The 20,970-nt window shown below is 45.6% G+C and overlaps 1 protein-coding gene across 1 annotated transcript in view; it reads left to right on the top strand.

Moving 5' to 3' along the window:
* The window catches only part of LOC109910529 (chloride channel protein ClC-Kb-like), a 69,007-nt gene that overhangs the window by 36,324 nt on the left and 11,713 nt on the right, over positions 1-20,970 (top strand). Inside the window, 8 exon segments of the mRNA XM_020509738.2 lie at positions 1,957-2,026; positions 2,648-2,758; positions 7,249-7,462; positions 8,368-8,501; positions 11,525-11,661; positions 12,814-12,847; positions 19,775-19,839; positions 20,265-20,333. Of these exon segments, the coding sequence (XP_020365327.2) occupies positions 1,957-2,026; positions 2,648-2,758; positions 7,249-7,462; positions 8,368-8,501; positions 11,525-11,661; positions 12,814-12,847; positions 19,775-19,839; positions 20,265-20,333 (834 nt within the window).

Genomic DNA, 20,970 nt, shown 5'->3' with positions numbered 1-20,970 from the left:
TCCGCCATCTGCAATCCGACCCCACCACCAAAGACATTTTTCCCTGAAGAAGGGTCTAGGCCCAAAACGTCAGCCTTCCTGCTCCTCTGATGCTGCTTGGCCTGCTGTGTTCATCCAGCTCTACACCTTGTTATCTCAGATTCTCCAGCATCTGCAGTTCCTACTATCTCTGGTATGCAGGGTAGTTTGATCTTAGAGTAGGATAATAGGTTGGCACAACATCGTGGGCTGAAGGACCTGTCCTGTGCTGTACTGTTCTATGTTCTTCTATGTTCTATGTTTAAGACAGCTATTTCTCACATGTGTTTGACACTGAAAAGAATGTCCCATTCACAAAACCCATTTAAAGATTTTCAATGAAATATTCAATGCGTTATAAAAACAAAATTCTGTTCAGTAACCACATCAGGGGCAGATAATCCTTTAATAGCCACTTTAAATAATCAATCAAAATAATATCAACCCCACACGTCCTCACAAAGCTGAGCAAGTGGCTTTTTGAAATCCTGGCAAACATTCACAATGATGTCAACTATAAACCCGTGAAAAATATCAAAAAAGACTCGATTGAAACTGCAGGAGGAGATAGAATTTTTTTTCTAAATACCAGATGATTCACCAATCAAAGGAGTCTAGCAGGTAATATAAACTTACAGCTTCAGCCACTTTTTCAGTATTTATAGGGCCGGGCATTTAATAATTGTTAGATTGTAAAACTTAAACAGACCTTATTCATCCATCACTAGTGTTCATTACTGCTCATGACTCCCACACTGTTGATTACTGGCCTTGGAAGGGCAAAAATGGATGTACTTTGAATTCAGCACTAAATGGCCCTTCTGAGTTCAGATTTCCCACCTATGTGTTTTATGTAATGCATCTTTCATCCGATGGCTAAATGACATTTGGATCTGGGTCCTACCCACTATTTGTAAAAGTGTCAGGAGATGACCTGATTCTGCAAAACGTACAATGCTTAGATTCCAAATTAGCATAAAATCCAGCATAACTTCCAATGGAATTGTTGTCTGAGGGGTAAACGTTAGCCAGAGTGTTCTGAGAGGCTTGACTCAATCCTGAGATGCGGAGCCTGTCTGATGAAGAAAGGTTGAACAGTTTGGGTCTTTACCCATGGGAGTTTAGAAGAATGAGAGCTGATCTTATTGAAACATATAAGATGCTGTGTGAACCTGGAAAGGTTGGATACCAGGAGGATCTTTTATCTGAAGAATTCTCTCCCCAAAAGTCAGCAGAAGCTGGGATTTTGAATAACGTAGAATCCCTACAGGCCATTCAGCCCACATGGACCCTCTGAAGAACATCCCACCCCTAACCCTGTAACCCTGCATTTCCCATGGATACCTCATCTAGCCTGCACATCCCTGGGCACCATGGGAAATTTAGCCTGGCCAATCCACCTAGCTGCACATTTTGGACTGTGGGAGGAAACTGGAGTACACAGAGGAAATCCATGCAAACACAGGGAGAATGTGCAACCTCCACACAGTTACTGAAGGCTGGAATTGAACTTGGGTCTATGGCACTGTGAGGCAGCAGTGCTAACCATTGAGCCACCATGCTGCCCCAGATAAACTGGTTAGATTTATGATAGATAAGGGTGTGAATTGTCAGAGAGGAGCAGGGAGTTGAGGCTGCAACCAGATCAGTCATGATCTTAGCAGAGTACACTCAAGAGGTTGAATGGCCTGCTACTGTAGCATTTCTATGGGCTGTTTTACATCTGCCTGAGAGGGCATGAATAAGGTCTCACCCAAAAACAAAAGGCACCACTGATGATGTAGCACTAACTCAGTGGAGTGCATCACCCAAGATGATGTAGCGTGTATCTGGAAGTGATACTTGAGGCCACTGTGTTGGAAGTGAGGGAGCCAGGGCTGACACCTCCTGAGGAAGGTAAAGTTTTGTGTTCTTAATATTTCTTTCACTTTTTCTTAGTTCTTCATGCTGCTGTTGGCCACGACAATGGTTGTTCCTGCCGGTTACTTTCTACCAGTTTTTGTTTATGGTAAGCACTCCAAAATCGAACATTTATTTAAAAAAACCCTTTACCACTGAGTGTAACTGCAGATCATCATTTCAATAGTTTCCCCATGTGAGCTGTTTCAGTGAGGATCTGCACCTTCTGCAATACTGTCACTGTGTTGATGTATATGATAAGTTTTCTACTGCTTTATGAGAATATTGACAGGACTGTACTGTGTATCTAACCCATGCAACACCCAGGGTGACATGTCCACTGGGAGAGTGAACATTCCTCTGTATCTAACCCCATGCTGTCCCTGTCCTGGCATTATTTGATGGGGGACGGTGTAAAGTGAGGTTTACTTTGTATCGAATCCCATAATGTACCTTTCCAGAGAGTGTTTGATGGAGGGCAGTGTAGAGGAAGCTTTACTCTGTATCTAACCCCGTGCTGTCCCTGTCCTGGGAGTGTTTGATGGGGGACAGTGTAGAGGGAGATTTACTCTGTATCTAATCCTGTGCTGCCCCTGTCCTGGGAGTGTTTGATGGGGGGACAGTGTAGAGGGAGCTTTACTCTGTATCTAACCCCGTGCTGTCCCTGTCCTGGGAATGTTTGAATGGTCAGATTTCTATTAAAATTCTCAAACTCTCACTCTTTTCACAGGTGCAGGACTTGGGCGTCTGTATGGGGAGATTATGGCCAAGATCTTTCCGGAAGGAATCATTTCAGAAGGAATTCACATCAAAATTACTCCTTCAGGTTATGCGTTGGCAGGTGACTGGGCACATTTAATTTTGTACATTCTTTTGGCGAAAGTTGGGAGTTATAATCTGCCTTAGTGACTTTCACTGTGACAGTGATGAGGGAAATAATGAGGGAATTCTGAAACAGGAAATCAGGTTATTAGTCTCACTGAATTCCTTCAGTCCTTTCCTTACACGGGAATTGCTCCAAATCTCCACTTTCTGTATCGTGAATTGCACCAAGTCCCATTCACCCATGTTCTGACTGACCTCCATTGACTTCTTGTCAAGCAACTCTCATCCTTGTTTGAAAGATTGTTTCACGGCCTTACCCCCTCTTTGCAATCTCATGCAGTACCACACCTTTCTGAAATCCAATGTTTTTCAGGACCCCTACTTTAATTGCTGCATCTTTAGCTGGGTTGCTGCCGTGTGTCTTATTGGTACACACTGTTCCCATTGGTGGTGATGTCTCAGTATGTTTTATATCATTGCACTTGTTTTGTTGCCACTGTTTAGAGTCCCAAATAGCCATGTTCTCTTACTCCCTTTGACAACAGGTGCCAAAGTTACTAACTGCTGTGGTGTTTCCATGATGTGTGGACTAGTTCACACTGCCATCCTCCACATATCTTGGAGCCAGTAAATTACTGTGTCCTCATCCTAACATTTCCATCCCTGAGAGCATTGATTGAATGTAGAGTACAAACTTCCTCAGCCCTCAGGACCTTTAGAAGCATTCAACAATAAGTGGCTTCCTTGTGAAGTGTGGTCACTGTGGGAAGCAGTGTTGTGGGTTCGGACTTCAATCAAGAGATTAGAGAACATCATTCATAGAAATGTAGGTGCAAAAACAGGTCATTCAGCCCCTCAAGTCTGCTCTGTGATTCTAAATCATGGCTGATCATCTACTTCGTCACCACTTTCCTGCATTATCCCCATCTCCCTTGATATCATTAGCAACTAGGAATCCATCAAATTTTGTCTTGAATTTACTCAATGTATAACTAATGCAATAATTATGGTAACTATAATAAGCAATATAATGCAATTCGTATTCAATTCTGGCTGACTCTTCCAGTGCAGCACTGAGGGATTGCTTCACTGCCGGAGGACCATCTTTCAGCCAGGATGTTAAACAGGAGTCCCTCTCAGAGAGACGTATAAAAATCATGATCATGACCCTCTTTCCTGACCCCTCCTACCACAGCCCCAAAATGTTAGCAACTTGCCTTTGGTGGTTAAAGTGGCACTATAGTTCAGGCACCTCTTACAGATACCGTCTTGATTATTTTCTGCATTGAGGGTAGAACTAATTACCTATAACTTTGGCAAACCTGTTCCTTCAGATGACCTCCTACTGTCCCACAGTCTGGACTTACAGTTCAATATAAGAGTATAGATCATAAGCACAGCCAAACTGGATCAGAACTCTCCTGGTCCCAATATTTTAACAGTTAAATCTTGCATCTAGAATTTCCTCTCTCTCGCTTTCTCAGAGCTTGGTTATTCCAGAATCCAACTCACTGTTACATTTGTCCAGGCTTCTTTTTAAACCTTTCAACCTTCGTTCAGAATTTCAACCAAATTCTGCTGAAAAGAGATGTTCCTGGCATCCAGCTTGTTCTAAGAGTACAAAGTTGAAAGAAATAGTGTGGCTCAGTGGTTAGCACTGCTGCCTCACAGCAGCAGGGGTCCCGAGTTCAATTCCACCTTTGGGCAACTGTCTGTGTGGAGTTTGCACATTCTCCACGCGTGGGTTTCCTCCAGTTTCTCTCACAGTCCAAAGATGTGCATGTTAGGTGGTTGGCCATTCTAAATTGCCCATAGTGCCCAGGGATGTGTAGGTTAGGTGCATTAGCCATGGGAAATGCAGGGTTACAGGGATGGATCTGGGTGGGATGCTCTTCTAAGGGTTGGTGTGGACTTGTTGGGCCAAATGGCCTATTTCCACAATGTAGAGATTCTACTAAGTCAGTGGTAGCCCTGAACCCTTGGATAACTCCCAAATCAAGCAATAGTGGACTAAAAAGAGAGTAAAGGCACAGAAAATAAACGGCAAGGAAAACAAGCAAGAAATATAAAAACTGACAAGAAGAACTTCCTTAATAATATGAAGAGGAAGGTCAAAGAGAATATAGGCACCTTAACAAATGAACCTGGGAGGTAGTTTTGGGGAACAACGCAGAGGAGTTAAATAGATATTTTGCATCAGTCTTTATGGTGGAAGACACTTTGAACTTCTATTAATGCTAAAGAATATGGGGAAGAATTAAGTACCATCATTTGATTAATTGATTGATTGGTTATTTGTTGTCATGTGTACCAAAATACAATGAGAAGCTTTGTTTGTGAACAGTACAGGCAGGTCATAGTAAGCAAAGAATGTACAGATCAAAAAGACTTAGACAGAGGCATGCAGATTACATTGCACAGGGTGCGCTGTAGGCGAGATCCACGTTAGCAAGATCAGCATTATTTGAGGCTAGAGAATCCATTCATCAGTCTGATACCGTCCAGGAAGCAGCTGTTCCTGAACCTGCTGGTGCGTGTGTTCAGGTTTCTGTATCTCCTGCCTGATGGAAGACATTGTAGGAGATCATTACCAGGGTGCAATGGGTCATTGATGATGTTAGCAGCCTTTCCACATTAACGGGGCCGAAGGCAGATGAGTCCCCTGGCCCTGATAGCTTGTCTGTAAAAGATGCTAAAAGAAATAGCTACAGATATAGTGGAAGCATTTGTTGTAATTTTCCAAAAATTGTTGGATTCTGGAGAAGTGCCAGAGGTGTTGACTTCTTCAGGTACCATGCTTTACAACATTGGATGTTATAACCATCTTAATTTCTCATGGTCTTTGATAGCAATCTCTATCTTGGCGCTCTCAAATCTTGTACCTGTTCTGCTTTTTAATTTGTCATTGTATTTCTTCCTTTTGCTTTTGTTCCCACAGTTTCACTAATCGCTACCAGATGCTGAGGCTGAATAGACGGGGCTATTTTCCCTGGAGCGTCACAGGCTGAGGGATGACCCTGTAGAAGTTTATAAAATCATGAGGGGCATGGATAGGGTAAATAGGCAGGGTCTTCTTCCCAGCGTACAGTAGTCCAAAACCAGAGGGCATAGGCTTAAGGTGAGAAGTGAAAGATTTAAAAGGGACCTAAGGGGCAACTTTTTCACGCAGAAGGTGGTGAGTGTATGGAACGAGCTGCCAGAGGAAGTGGTGGAGCCTGGTACAATTACAACGTTTGAAAGGCATCTGGATGGGTATATGAATAGGAAGTGTTTAGAAGGATATGGGCCAAATGCTGGCAAATGGGATGAACAAGTTGGGTGGAACGTTCTGTTTCTGTGCTATACATCTCTATGATTCTATGACTCTAAGACTAAACTGTTAGAAAGGGAACTACATCCAGGAATGTACTCCTTCCTTATAATCAACTTTCTGTTCTCCATATTACATTGCCATTATCTCCCAGGCAGCTTGGACACATGCTCAATTACTGGAAGCAAGCTACATTTATTTCAAGTAATCGCCTTTCAGAGAAATTTAGTTTTAAAGGATTATTGCCTCAACATAAAATAGAGATTTTCCCCCAAAAACACATGGTCCAACAGTCCCAGCTGACAAAAGGAATAACTATCCCATTAAACCAAAATCCCAGATGGAAAAGTGAACAATGTCATTTGCCAGATTCCAAGTATTCCAAGCATTCCCTCAGAGCCAGAATTCCCAAGATGCAACTGCCTTTAATTTCAGACAATAATAGATCCTGCAGAACCTTTTCTCCTTATATATAGCATTGTAACCTCCAGGTTTGCAGCATCAGTGCTAACACATCTTTGACTATAGTATTAATAAAACCACCTTTGGTGTATATTAGCTTCTGTCAACAGAAAATGAGTCAGGCTAGAAAAATGGCTCATTTGAGATTTCTATGATCTATGTATATTCATACAAAGGTACCTGTCCTCTGCAGGCAGAAGGAACATTTTCAGGCATTGCATTATTTTTGAATTAAACAGAAGTGTCGGGGCTGTAGTTCCTCCCTCAAGTGCCTCAGCCAATCGGAGTTGACTTGCCAACCAATCAGCAACCTTTTCTCATGTAGTATAAATTGTTGCTCCCTTTGAAATTTGACATTCTTGCATCTGTCCTGATGACTAAAAGATGGAAAATGTTAACAACGTGTCAAAAAAAAACAAAGAACTGTGGATGCTGGAAAGTAGAATGAAAACAAATTGCTGGGAAAACGCAGCAGGTCTGGCAGAGTTTGTGGAGAGAAAGCAGAGTTAATGTTTCGGGTATTCTGAAAAAAGGTTCACTGGACAAACGCTGCCAGACCTGCTGAGTTTTCCCAGCAACTTCTGTTTTTGTATCAACCGCATGTTTTCAGAGATGCCCAAATGGGATTGAAGCTTCCTCCGTTTGAATAAAAGAACATCTGAAGGGACAGAGCCCAGATAGTTTCCTCTGTCTTACCGTGTGTGTTTTCTCTCTCTCTCTCTCCCTCTCTGTAGGGGCTGCAGCCTATTCTGGGGCAGTCACCCACACCATCTCCACCGCTGTGCTGGTTTTTGAGCTGACGGGGCAGATGTCCCACATCCTGCCAGTTCTCATCGCCGTGCTGGTCGCCAACGTGATCAGCCAGCGGTCCCAGCCGTCTTTCTTCGATGGGATTGTCATCGTGAAGAAGCTCCCCTACCTGCCCAAGCTGACGGTAGGGAAGAGCGGGTGAGAGAAACAATCGACATGCCTGGTCCTGTGTCACGCAGCAGTCTGGTCTTGGTGGGTCACACTCTCTGGGTCAGCCAAAAAGCCTCAAATTTCAGATGGTCTGGTCGTGATCAAATTGCTGGCTTGGGATCCTCCTGTGCACACATTGGCTGTTGTTGTTTCCTGCTTTACCGCAATGATGACACCTCCAAAGCCCATCCTTGGTTGTAAAGCACTCTGGGATTTGGGAAAAGCACTGCAAGTCTTACGGAGGATGGGAGGAGGTGAGGATTCAGCCCCTGGGATTGGTAAGGGCGGGGCGAATTTTGCACTGACTAGGGTCGGATCTGGCAAGAGGGAAGCTGAGTTGTGGGGTGCTGTTGGAGCCCAGTCATCTCAAGATATCACTTCACACATTCTTCAGAATAGTGTCTGAAGTCTAACCGTATTCATCAATCACCTTCCCTGCATCATTGGGAACTATTTGTTGATGATTGGGATAGGGCAGGAGGCTGGGTCTGGGTGGGATGCACTTCAGAGGCTGGGTGGGCTGAATGGCCTCTTTCTGCACTGTAGGGATTCTATTATTCCATGATTGTATGATTGCATGATTGCCCAGTACTCAGCTTCATTCACAATTGTTTGTGTTTACGTGAGTGTGCATCCACACACACATGGTGCCTGCACTCGTCTGTAGATAATTGGTGAGGACAGCTTACGACTTGGCTGTGATGCACCTTGCTGGCAAATAGCTGGACCCTGCTGACCAGTCCAGGTCAACAGTTATCCGCAGTACTGAAGTCCCATGGGACTCTGCAGGAGTGATGGAGACGGAGTAAAGAAATGAGAAGCCAGGGAACAGCTTGTTGATGACTAGACTTTTACAGGATTGAGCACCTTGAACACGTGGGATCTTATTTCAGGGCTCATGATATCTATGCAGAAGACTTTATGGTGACAGACCTCAAATATCTGGCAAAGGACCTGACATACAAAGACATCCGAAACCTGCTGAAGAACACAGAGCTGAAACAATTCCCTCTTGTTGACTCAACAGGTACCTCTGTACTTTTCCATGTGTCAAATGAGGAGCTCTCACAGTAGAAAGTCCATAGCCATGTAGACATCAAACAATTCTGTGTCAATTGAAGATCTTCACTGTCAACAGTGAAGATCTCACTATCAGAACAAGGCAAATTCTATATGCCATTTCTGAAGAGGGGTCCAGACCCGAAACATCAGCTTTCCTGCTCCTCTGATGCTGCTTGGCCTGCTGTGTTCATCCAGCTCTACACCTTGTTATCTCAGATTCTCCTGCATTGGCAGTTCCTACTATCTCAGATTCTACATATATGCATTAAAAATTTCAAATTTGATTCTGATCAATTTTAATTGTGATTCTTTACTCTTTCATGGAGTGTGGGCATTACTGGCAAGGCCAGGATTGTTGCTCATCCCTAATTGCCTCTTGGTCTGAGTGGCTCAGCCACTTCAGAAGGCAATTAAGAGTCAATCCCATTGCAAGTGGGTGTGGTGTCACATGTAGGCCAGACCGGGTAAGGTTTCTCCTGAAGAACTTGAATGAACTGGGTAGGTTCTTACAAGTAATTATTGTCATCACAGTTGCCATTATTGAGACTTCCAGATTTATTGACATTCGATTCCACCAGCTGGGATTTGAACCCAGAGCATTAGCCCAGGCCTCTGGCTAGTCCAGTGACACTCCCACTAAGGGACCATCTCTTCCTACTATGGAGCCAAGGAGGGAAAATGGAATTAAACAACAAGCTGATTGAACGGTCAAACAGGTTGAGGTAAAAGGTGTCCACAAAAAAGACCCTGAGCTTCCAGTTGCCTGCCACTTCAACACACCACCCTGTTCCCTGGCCAACATCTCTGGCTAAGCACAAGCTGGAAGAACAGCACCTTGTTTTCTGCTTGGGGTCTCTGCAGCCTTCTGGACTCAATATCAAGTTCACCAACTTTAGGGCTTGAGCTCTTCCATGTCCTTACCCCAATCCCACCCACCAGGTCTTGTTGTCAGAGACAACAAGGTGTAGAGCTGGATGAACACAGCAGGCCAAGCAGCATCATAGGATCAGTAAGGCTGACGTTTTGGGCCTAGACCCTTCATCAGTCTTGTTATCATATAGTCTGCTATTACACACAACCCATTGTTCACCACTAACAGTCCCCATTAATAGCTATTCACCCTCCTAGCCAGATCATTATCCACTCCTTTGTTTGTCCAACTGTTCTTCTCTCTCTTTGGACTCTATCCCCCCCTATTGTTTACTCCTTACCCTCTACCCCCCATCCTATCTTCTCCATAAAAATCAACATTTTCCTACCTACCATCAGTTCTGAGGAAGGATCATTCGATCTGAAGCGTTAACTTTCATTTCTCTCCACAGATGCTGCCAGAACTGCTGAACTTTTCCAGCAATTTCTGTTTTTGTTTGTGGCTGAGGGGAAATATGGCCTCCTCCTACCTTCTTACATTTTTTTACTCCCCATGTGAAAAGAATGTCAATTAATAGTGACGATGCTGGATAATCTGGCTGTACATCCATTATCTTTATTTGAGCTTTTGGTTGAATGTTTCTGCAGAAGGCTGGACATCAGTCCTTAGCGCTCAGTCTGAGGACCTACACACAATTTAGTGACCATATTTATCTAAAGGATAGAAAGGCACTAGAGGGGTGTAGCGGGAACTTACACAGGATAATACCAGAAGTACGTGTGTATTCATATCAGAAAAGAATAAACAGGCTGGGCATCTATGCACTTCAGAGACGTCCTCTAGAAGAGGTCTTTGAAAAGTCTTAAGTAGAGACAGAAAGAATGTTTCCTGTTGTGGGAAAGAGCAGAACCAGGGTCAGTCAGTACAAGATAACATCCAAGATATCCATTCAGGTGTTCAGAAGAAACTTCAGCATCCAAAGTGTGGTAGGAATGTGAAACTCACTCCCACCATGGAGTGGTTGAAATGAACACCATTGATGCATTTAAGATGAAACCAACTAGGATTGTGAGGGAGGAGGGAATAGACGAGGGATGGATTGATAGAAGGAAAAATGGGTGGAAGCTCAAGTGGAGCAGTTACACTGACATGGGCTGAATGGCCTGTTTTATGCCATCTGTCTTACATATATAATTCTGTGTGATGTAGCTATTCCCAAGGACATTCTACATTAGCGGAAGATGGCCAGCCCTGATGCCTCAGACATCCCGCAGCATTGAGGGGATAATTTAATCTTTTTCCAGCAAGGGCAAGATTGACAAGGGCTGCCATTTTGGAGGAATCCTACCCCAGCAGGCACTAACCTGTTCAGGGCAAACACTATGTGGTGTGAGTGTGAGACCCTGACCAAATTTTTAAAGACGAAATGCATTGAGTATAGGAGTTGGGAGGTCATGTTGCAGCTGTACAGGACATTGGTTAGGTCACTTTTAGAATACTGTGTTCAATTCTGGTCTCCTTGCTATAGGAAAGATATGTTAAACTTGAAAGGATGCAGAAAAGATTGACAAGGATGTGCCAGGGTTGCAGAGTTTGAGCTATAGGGAGAAGCTGAATAGACTGGGGCTATTTTCCCTGGAGCATTGGAGGCTGAGGGTGGACCTTACAAGGGTGTATAAAATCATGAGGGGCTTAAATAGGGTGAGCAGTCAATGTCTTTTTCCCAGGGTAGGGGAGCCCAAAACTACAGGGAGTAGGTTTAAAGTGAGAGGGGAAAGATTCAAAAATGACCTAAGGGGCAACTTTTTCACACAGAGGATGGTGCATGTATGAAATGAGCTGCTAGAGGAAGTGGTGGAGGCTGGTACAATTGCAACATTTATAAGGCATCTGGGTGGGTATATGAACAGGAAGGGTTTAGAGGGATATGGACCAAATGCTAGCAAAGGGGACTAGATTAATGTAGAATATCTGGTCGGCATGGATGAGTTGGTCCGAAGGGTCTGTTTCCATGCTGTACAACTTTATGACTCTAAATGGTCAGGGAGGGGATGGATCTGTGATTAGCACAAGATTGTAAAGGTGGTAAAATAAAATTTCCTTTTAATTTATTCCAGAGTCCAAGGTTTTGCTGGGTTCCATTAAGCGTAAAAATCTCGCCAGGCTCCTGGGAGAGCAACTTAGCCCAGAGAGAAGGCTAAGATACATTCTAGAACAATCCAGGCAGCCAACAGGACTTTACTCAGGTCAGGAGGTGAGTAATTGAGGCAGGTGGCGGTGGAGTTGGTGATGGTGCTGGTGGTGGGTTGGGGGACATATATTGGAGAGAGACAGTCTTGTCATTTTCCAAAAATGAAAGGAACAACCAAAGCTGACAATTGACCATGCAGAGCCCACTCTGTTTGCAGCCTCCGCTTTGTGTCAAAAAAGAGGCCTCCTGGACAAAGTATTGAAGGCTGTGCACATGGTAAAATGCCAGTTGGCTTGTTTCGGAGAGTATGTGCTCTTCCATTAGGGATTCAACCCGTTTGTCTAAATCCAAAGAACAGTAGATGACAGGAATAACATTATGGAAGCCTCTATCCCCTCCCCACCTCTAGTATGTGTTAATGAGCTCCCCAACCAACAATACCCAACCAAGGTATAATGTTGGCATTGTCTGAATTGTCTGAAGGGTTAGGTAGATTTGCAAAACTTGGCAAGAGTTCCCATCATTACCTCACCTCCTGACTCCCCAAAGGAGGTTCACCTTTGACAAGGCACAAGTCAGGAGTGTGATGGAATACTCCCCACTTGCCTGGATGGGTGCAGCTCCAACAACACTCAAGAAGCTCGACGCCATCGAGGACAAAGCAGCCCCCGCTTGATTGGCACCACATCCACCACCTTCCCTCTGCTGCCAAAGCTCAGCAGCAGCAGTGTGTATGATCTGTGAGAAGCACTGCAGCAATTTGCCAGAGCTCTCTAGACCGCACTTTCCAAACCCATGACCACTACCATCTAGAAGGGCAAGGACAGCAGATACATGTAATACCAGCCCCTGCAAGTTCCCCTCTAATCCACTCACCATCATGACTTAGAAATATATTGTTGTTGGTTGAGTATCACTGGGTTAAAACCCTGACAAAGGGTTTTATTGACTATCCTCACTGTAATTCAATAGTGTCTATTTTGTCAGGGTTGGGTGTTTTTGATTAAAAAAAAGTAAACTTATGAGGTTGAACAAATTTTGATTTGAAGGGCGTGGATTGACAAATTACTTTATTGTTCATAAGGGGCTAGGGACTTCACAGTCACAAGTAAACTATCTGCAATTATACCTGTGTGTTTCATAAGAGAATTTCTGTCAGTCACAAAGATGTATCAAAATCAGCTAACATTTCTGCTAATGTTTTATTTAATTCAGAATAACTCATGTTCTGACAGAATTGGCTGTGAAGGTGAGTAATGTACATCTGTATTTATATGTACATACATATCTATGAATATATCTGTATTCTTTCCTGGGTGCGTACTTGTGCAGTTGTGTCCACAGACTTGGGTCCCCACGTAATTTTGCGTTTGTACCTGTATTATATATACAATTTTTACTTTACATTCTGTGCATGTGTAGATGTGTCTGTACTCCTTTGTGTGCTTGTGAGTGTATCTGTCCAAGGCATGATAGTATAGTGGCTATGTTACTTGACTTCTAATTCAGAGGCCTGAGCTAATAGCCTGCAGTTGGGGGTTTGAACCCTACCACAATTGCTGGATGAGTTTATTTCATTTAATAAAAGCTGCAATTGAAAACTAGTCTAAGTTAATGTGGACCATTGCTCCTACTGTTTATTATTAAAAGCTTACTTAGGGTCGCATGTGGGCTCAATGGTTATCCCTGCTGCCTCGATCCACCAGGAACCCCAGTTTGATTCCAACCTTGGGCAACTGTCTATGTGGAGTTTGCACATTGTCCCCATGTCTGCCTGGGTTTCTTCCAGGTGCTCTGGTTTCTTCTCACAGTCCAAAGATGTGCAGGTTAGGGTGGATTGGCCGTGCTAAACTGTCCCACAGTGTTCAGGGATGTGCAGGCTAGGGTGGATTGGCCATGCTAAACTGTCCCACAGTGTTCAGGGATGTGCAGGCTGGGTGCATTAGCCTTGGGAAATGCAGGGTTACAGGGATAGGGTAGGGGTATGGGTCTGGGTGGGATGTGCTTTGGAGGGTTGGTGTGGGCTCGATGGGCCAAATGAACTGCTTCCGCACTGTAGGGATTCTATGCTTCTATCTGGTTTACTAATGACTTTTAAGGAAGGCAATCTATCATCCTTACTTAGTCTGGCCTAAATGTCGCTCCAGAATCCAGATGTGGCTGACTCTAAAATGGTCTGGCAAGAAACCAGTTCACCACTACCTTCTCCAGGGCAATTGGTGATGGGCAATAAATATCAAGCTTACCATCAACATCTACCCCATGAATGAATACAAGGAACGTATTGAATCTATATAAGACCGTTGCCATTTAGTTGTACCTGATGACTTACATGTTTTACCTGTGGAAGTTTTTGGAAACTGCTCTCATTTTAGTCACATTCACTTGCCTGTTCCCTGCATCCTTTGCATTTTTTTTTTCAAATATTGTTAAAAGGTAGTTGTATCCTGCACATCCTCAACATAGAATTCACCAGTTTCAAAATCTCCCCACCCCCAGCCTCATCCCATGTCCAACCCTCCCTCTCATGCCCGCCTCCTTGACCTGACACTACCTGTCCATCTTCTCTCCCACCTATCTACCCCATCCCTCCCACTGACCTATCCCCATTACGTGCTACCTGCATCCACCTACCTTCCCCCAGGTCCACCCCCTCTCTCTATTTATTTCTATTTCCCTTCCCCCTCCCCAGTCCTAATGAAGGGTCCCGACCTGAAATATCAGCTTTCCTGCTCCTTTTATGCTGCCTGACCTGCTGTGTTGCTCCAACTCCAACCTGTATTGATTCTGACTCCAGCATCTGCAGTTCTTGCTATCTCCACTATCCCTCCCTCAATGTTGCTGATCAAACATCTTAACAACCCTCGATGCAGAAAGCTCCTTCTAATTTATGACTCTCTTCCTCTTACACTGGTGGTCTCGACACCCTGACTTTGTGAGACTGTGGAAATTAATCTTCTCCACTTTTCATTTCCATGTCTGCTGAATCTGACTGAAACATAATCCTCATTTAGGGTTGGGCAGAGAGCCAGATGCTAAACAAAACCTCCTTTTCCCTCCACGAATCTGTCTGCTTGTGGATAATCTCTTATTTTGAAGACTCGAATGGTGAGGTTTGGGACTCTCTAAATTCCTATCCTGGACCCTCCTTTCCTTTCCCATGCTCTTCCGACCTCTCATGCTATCGTCAGTTACCTCCCAGCCCACCCCCTTGAAAGCTTTGATGTGCAAATGACTGTAACAATTCTCTGATTCTGCTCTCCACCTCCCAGATCCTCATGATTCTAATTCTGTCCTCCACCTTTGCTGTCATGCACCCCTGACGGTCCCTGGATTTTCTTCCCCCCAGCAAATCCCCACTGACCCTGTCCACATGCATCAGGCTCAGGACGTGAAACCAACACACCAACCAACATATCAAGGCACTGGTGATTGAAAGCATGCATTCAAATGTACAGAATGCTTACAACACAGAAAGGATCCGTTTGGGGCATCGTGGTAGTGACAGCTCTCCAAATGAGCACTTTACCGAATGCCCATCCCCTGCCTTCCCCTTCGACTGAACCTGCCTCCATCACGCTCTCAGGCAGCACATTCCAGGCCCTAACCACCTGCTGTGTGAAAAGGTTTCTCCTCCTATCGCCATTGCTTCTGTTGCCAATGACCCTAAAGTGGTTCTTTCTCATTCTTGATCCTCCCACCAATGGGAACAGTTTTACCCTGTCCACACCCTGCGTGATTTTGAACACCTTGAATCAATCCCCCCTCAGCCTTCTCATCTCCAAAGAAAACTGACCCAACTTCTCCAATCTATTTACGTGAAAGAAATTCCTCATCCCTGGAATAATTCTTGTCAATATTTTCTATGCTCTCTCTAATTGCTTTGCGTTTCTGCTGAAGTAAGATGCCCAAAACTGGACACAATACCCCAGCTGGACTAGTGTCTTATACCAGTTCAACAGAACCTCCTTGCTTGTGAGGTCTATATCTCTATTAATAAAGCCTGGGATACTGTATGCTTTACTAACTGTGCTCTCTACCTTTCCTGGCACCTTCAATGATTTATGTATATACAAATGCAGATCCCTCTGCTCCTGCACCCGCTTCAGAGTTGTACCCCTTTAGTTTATTTTGTCATTCAAATGATGGGAAGAATTAAACTTCTCTGCACTAAATTACATCTACCACATCTCCACCCATTCGACCGACCCATTTATGTCTCTTTGAAGTCATAGAGTCATACAACGCGGAAAAAGACCCTTTGGTCCAATTCGTCCGTGCCAACCAGATATCCTAAATTAATCTAGTCCCATTTGCCAGCATTTGGCCCATTTCCCTCTAAACCCTTATTATTCATGTACCCATCCAGATGCCTTTTAAATTGTAATTGTACCAGACTCTACCTCTTCCTCTGGCAGCTCGTTCCATACACGTATCACCTTCTGTGTAAAAATGTTGCCCTTTAGATTCCTTTTATATCTTTACCCTCTCACTTTAAACCTATGCCATCTAGTTTTGGACTCCACTACCCTGGGGAAAAGACCTTGGCTATTCACCCTATCCATGCCCCTCATGATTTTATGAAGTCATCCCTCTGCCTCCAACACTCCAGGAAAAATAGCCCCAGCCTATTTAGCTTCTCCCAGCAACATCCTTGTAAATCTTTTCTTGAATCCTTTCAAGTTTCACAACATCTTTCCTATAGCAGGGAGACCAGAATTGAACACAGTATTCCAAAAGCCTTTGATTATCATTATATATTCAAAGTCCAAGCAATGTAGAGCCAAGTCTCTTTGGGGTGGCATGGTGGCTCAGTGGTTAGCACTGCTACCTCACAATGCCATGGACCTGGGTTCAATTCCACCCTTGGGTGACTGTCTGTGTGGAGTTTGCACATTCTCCCTGTGTCTGTGTGTGTTTCCTCTCACAGTCCAAAGATGTGCAGGCTAGGTGGATTGGCTGTGCTAAATTGCCTGTAGTGTTCAGGGATGTGTAGATTAGGTGGGTTATAGGGGGATGGGTCTGGGTGGGATGCTCTGAGGGTTGGTGTGGACTTGTTGGGCCGAAGGGTTCTATGGTTCTCTAGGGGTCCATGTTAAAGTAAAGTCACTGTTGTCCTACAGGACCACAGAAATGCTCTCTCATTAGAGAGAGGAATGACTGGTGGGGTTTTAACCTAAAGGTCACCACACCTCAGGTAGGGGGCAAAGTTAAGAAGGTGAGGTCTTCTTGCTGGCATAGGAATTGAGCCAGCACTATTAGGGTCGCTCACCAACGCCTGTATAGAAACCCACTGGGTAAACTCTCCAGAAGGAAAACAGCTGCGATTACTCATAGATAGTAGGAACTGCAGATGCTGGAGAATTCGAGACAACAAGGTGCAGGGCTGGATGAACACAGCAGGCCAAGCAGCATCATAGGAGCAGAGAGGCTGACGTTTCGGGCCGAGACCCTTCATCAGAAAAGGGGGAGGGGAAGGGGGTTTTGAAATAAATAGGGAGAGAGTGGGAGGCGGATAGAAGAGGGATAGAGGAGAGGATAGGTGGAGAGGAAACAAACAGGTCGAAGAGGCGGGGATGGAGCCATAAAGGTGAGTGTAGGTAGGGAGTTAGGAAGGGGATAGGTCAGTCCAGGGAGGACGGACAGGTCAAGGGGGCAGGATGAGGTTGGTCGGTAGGAGATGGAGGTGCGGCTTGAGGTGGGAGGAGGGGATAGGTGGGAGGAAGAACAGGTTAGGGAGGCAGGGACGAGCTGGACTGGTTTTGGGATGCGGTAGGGGGAGGGGAGATTTTGAAACTTGTGAAATCCACATTGATACCATTGGGCTGCAGGGTTCCCAAGCGGAATATGAGTTGCTGTTCCTGCAACCTTCGGGTGGCATCGTTGTGGCACTGCAGGAGGCCCAGGATGGACATGTCGTCTGAGGAATGGGAGGGGGAGTTGAAATGGTTCGCGACTGGGAGGTGCAGTTGTTACAGACAAAGGGGGTAGCCATGGGTACCCGCATGGGCCCAAGCTACGCCTGCCTCTTTGTAGGTTACGTGGAACAATCCCTCTTCTGTACCTACACCGGCCCTAAACCCCACCTCTTCCTCCATTACATTGATGACTGTATCGGCGCCGCCTCGTGCTCCCACGAGGAGCTCGAACAGTTCATACACTTCACTAACACCTTCCACCCCAACCTTAATTTTACCTGGACCATCTCTAACACCTCTCTCCCCTTCCTGGACCTCTCTGTCTCCATATCGGGCAACCACCTAGAAACCGATATTCATTTCAAGCCCACCGACTCCCACAGCTACCTAGAATACTCCTCCTCCCACCCACCTTCCTGCAAAAATGCTATCCCCTATTCCCAATTCCTTCGCCTCCGCTGCATCTGCTCCCAGGATGAGGCATTCCACTCCCGTACATCTCAGTTGTCCTCGTTTTTCAAGGACCGTAACTTCCCCTCCTCGGTGGTCGAGAACGCCCTCAACCGTGTCTCCCACATCTCCCGCACCTCATCCCTCACACCCCGTCCACGCAATAAAAACCAAAAAAGAATCCCCCTCGTCCTCACGTACCACCCCACCAACCTCCGGATCCAACGCATCATCCTCCGACACTTCCGCCATCTGCAATCCGACCCCACCACCAAAGACATCTTTCCCTCCCCACCCTTATCTGCTTTCCGGAGGGACAACTCTCTCCGTGACTCCCTTGTCCGCTCCACACTCCCCTCCAGCTCCACCACACCCGGCACTTTTCCCTGCAACCGCAGGAAGTGCTACACCTGTCCCCATACCTCCTCCCTCACCCCCATCCCAGGCCCCAAGAAGACTTTCCACATCAAGCAGATGTTCACCTGCACATCTGCCAATGTGGTATACTGCATCCGCTGTACCCGGTGTGGATTCCTCTACATCGGGGAAACCAAGCGGAGACTCGGGGACCGCTTTGCAGAACACCTACGCTCGGTTCGCAATAAACAACTGCACCTCCCAGTCGCGAACCATTTCAACTCCCCCTCCCATTCCTCAGACGACATGTCCGTCCTGGGCCTCCTGCAGTGCCACAACGATGCCACCCGAAGGTTGCAGGAACAGCAACTCATATTCCGCTTGGGAACCCTGCAGCCCAATGGTATCAATGTGGATTTCACAAGTTTCAAAATCTCCCCTCCCCCTACCGCATCCCAAAACCAGTCCAGCTCGTCCCTGCCTCCCTAACCTGTTCTTCCTCCCACCTATCCCCTCCTCCCACCTCAAGCCGCACCTCCATCTCCTACCGACCAACCTCATCCCGCCCCCTTGACCTGTCCGTCCTCCCTGGACTGACCTATCCCCTTCCTAACTCCCTACCTACACTCACCTTTACTGGCTCCATCCCCGCCTCTTCGACCTATTTGTTTCCTCTCCACCTATCCTCTCCTCTATCCCTCTTCTATCCGCCTCCCACTCTATCCCTATTTATTTCAAAACCCCCTTCCCCTCCCCCTTTTCTGATGAAGGGTCTCGGCCCGAAACGTCAGCCTCTCTGCTCCTATGATGCTGCTTGGCCTGCTGTGTTCATCCAGCCCTGCACCTTGTTGTCTGCGATTACTCATGTTCTCAGTGAGAATGCCAGGACAGCAGGAGGACATTCCAGCCTGCTCTATCATTCAGTTGTCCCAGGGCTGATCGGTATTTTAGCTCCATGTATCCGCCTCACTTCTGTAACACTTAATATCCCTTTTACCCAACTACATCCTATCAATCTCACAGAAGCAGGCTATTCAGCCCATCATTTCTGAACCAGCTCTCCTGATAAGCATCTCCATTTTGACATTTTCAGTTGACCCTCCAACATCCACACACATGAGGATTAGCAGAAGCTCTAAATTCCCACTCCCTTCTGAATGAAGAACTGTTTTTTGACATCATCCCTGGGTGGTTTGGCTTAAGAATGTCTCGATGTTGCCTCATAGTCTGAAGTGCTTCAAAGGGAGAAAGTAATTTCTCTCCATCCATCCTAGCAAATTCAATAATCACCCTAAATGCCTCAATTGGACACATGTGATCTTCAATGCTTGAGGGAACCTGTGTAACCTGTCCTCATTCATTAACCCTTTAAGCTTGCTGACCAGAATTGAACACAGTACTAAATTATTACAAAGGCCACCCACCCCACATTTGTTGGATCTTTATTACAGATGCTCAACCTCCAGATACCCAGCAGTTCCACCGAGAAGACAACATCAACATCGAGAATGAAGAGGTATGACACTGGGGGCTTTCCCTACACCCATTCAAGCGGCAACTTCAAATGCCATCTCTGCTGAGCCTCCTCAAAGGGTAATGGGACTTTGAAGGGAGTGGCCTCCTGGGGCTGTTGTTGCGCCTAACCCTGCTCCCGAGGGCTCAGTGAGATAGAGCACAGGTCTTCTGTACATTGGCTTTCATTGAGTTACCAGGATGGGCAACCCTTTAAGGGATGTGAAAAGGGAACCCGGAGGCTGAGTCTGCCCAGAACAGGCCCTCACCTGGAGGTTTCTCACACCTCGGCGATGGAAATAATTGTCCCAATCTCCCTCTAAGCTGGGCCATCTGACAAGAGACAGAAAGGAACAAAGGGCAAACAATATAAGGGAGAGCGGGAGATTTTTTTCTTAAAATTCCTCACTAGTCTTTTATCCTTGACAGGCCAAAGTGATTCAAGAAAGTCGCCCATCAAAATCAAGCAAGCAGAAGAGGTTTCGTTGCTTCACTGTGGTAATGAGGGATGTTGTTAACTCAAATGGGACTACAGTTCAGGGAGGAACGAGTCTTAATTTCCATCTGGCAGATCGATCTATTTCCTGCGAGGGGCAATAACTGGGAGGAGCGCTGCCCTTTGAGTTAAGGGCAGGGAGCTGGTGGTCCACCTGCACTGCCCATTGATGCCCTGGACTTCACTTGGCTGGGTTGACATTACTGGGGCTCAATGAAAGTTGGGAGACCAGTGGCCTGCAAGGATCTCTCCGTACTGGCCAATCAAACAAGGGCAAAGTAGATGATTCCCTCTTGGTAGTCTTATGACGCTGGAGGGAGGACCACACTAGAAATTGAACCCACTTCTCCATGTGCCATACCAAGAGTGCAAATGTTTTATTCAGTTACCCGAATGGTCAATTTTTTTTTGCCTTTATTGCTGTTAACTAGAATAACAGAGACTTTCACCAGACCTTTCCAATAAACTCAAAAATAGCACATTTACTATAGGTCAGAACTAGTCTTCAAACGAGTGGCAAAACTGTGCAATGAAGATTTACCAGATGCTGCTTGGCTGCTGTGTTCATCCAGCCCTGCACCTTGTTGTCTCGGATTCTCCAGCATCTGCAGTTCCTACTATCTCTGATCCAATTTTAAC

Source organism: Rhincodon typus, chromosome 45 (assembly GCF_021869965.1).
Source record: "Rhincodon typus isolate 14 chromosome 45, sRhiTyp1.1, whole genome shotgun sequence".
In the NCBI taxonomy this organism is placed as follows: domain Eukaryota; kingdom Metazoa; phylum Chordata; class Chondrichthyes; order Orectolobiformes; family Rhincodontidae; genus Rhincodon; species Rhincodon typus.
The sequence above is the reverse complement of the archived record's forward strand: the minus strand, read 5'-3'. Positions and strand labels throughout refer to the sequence as shown.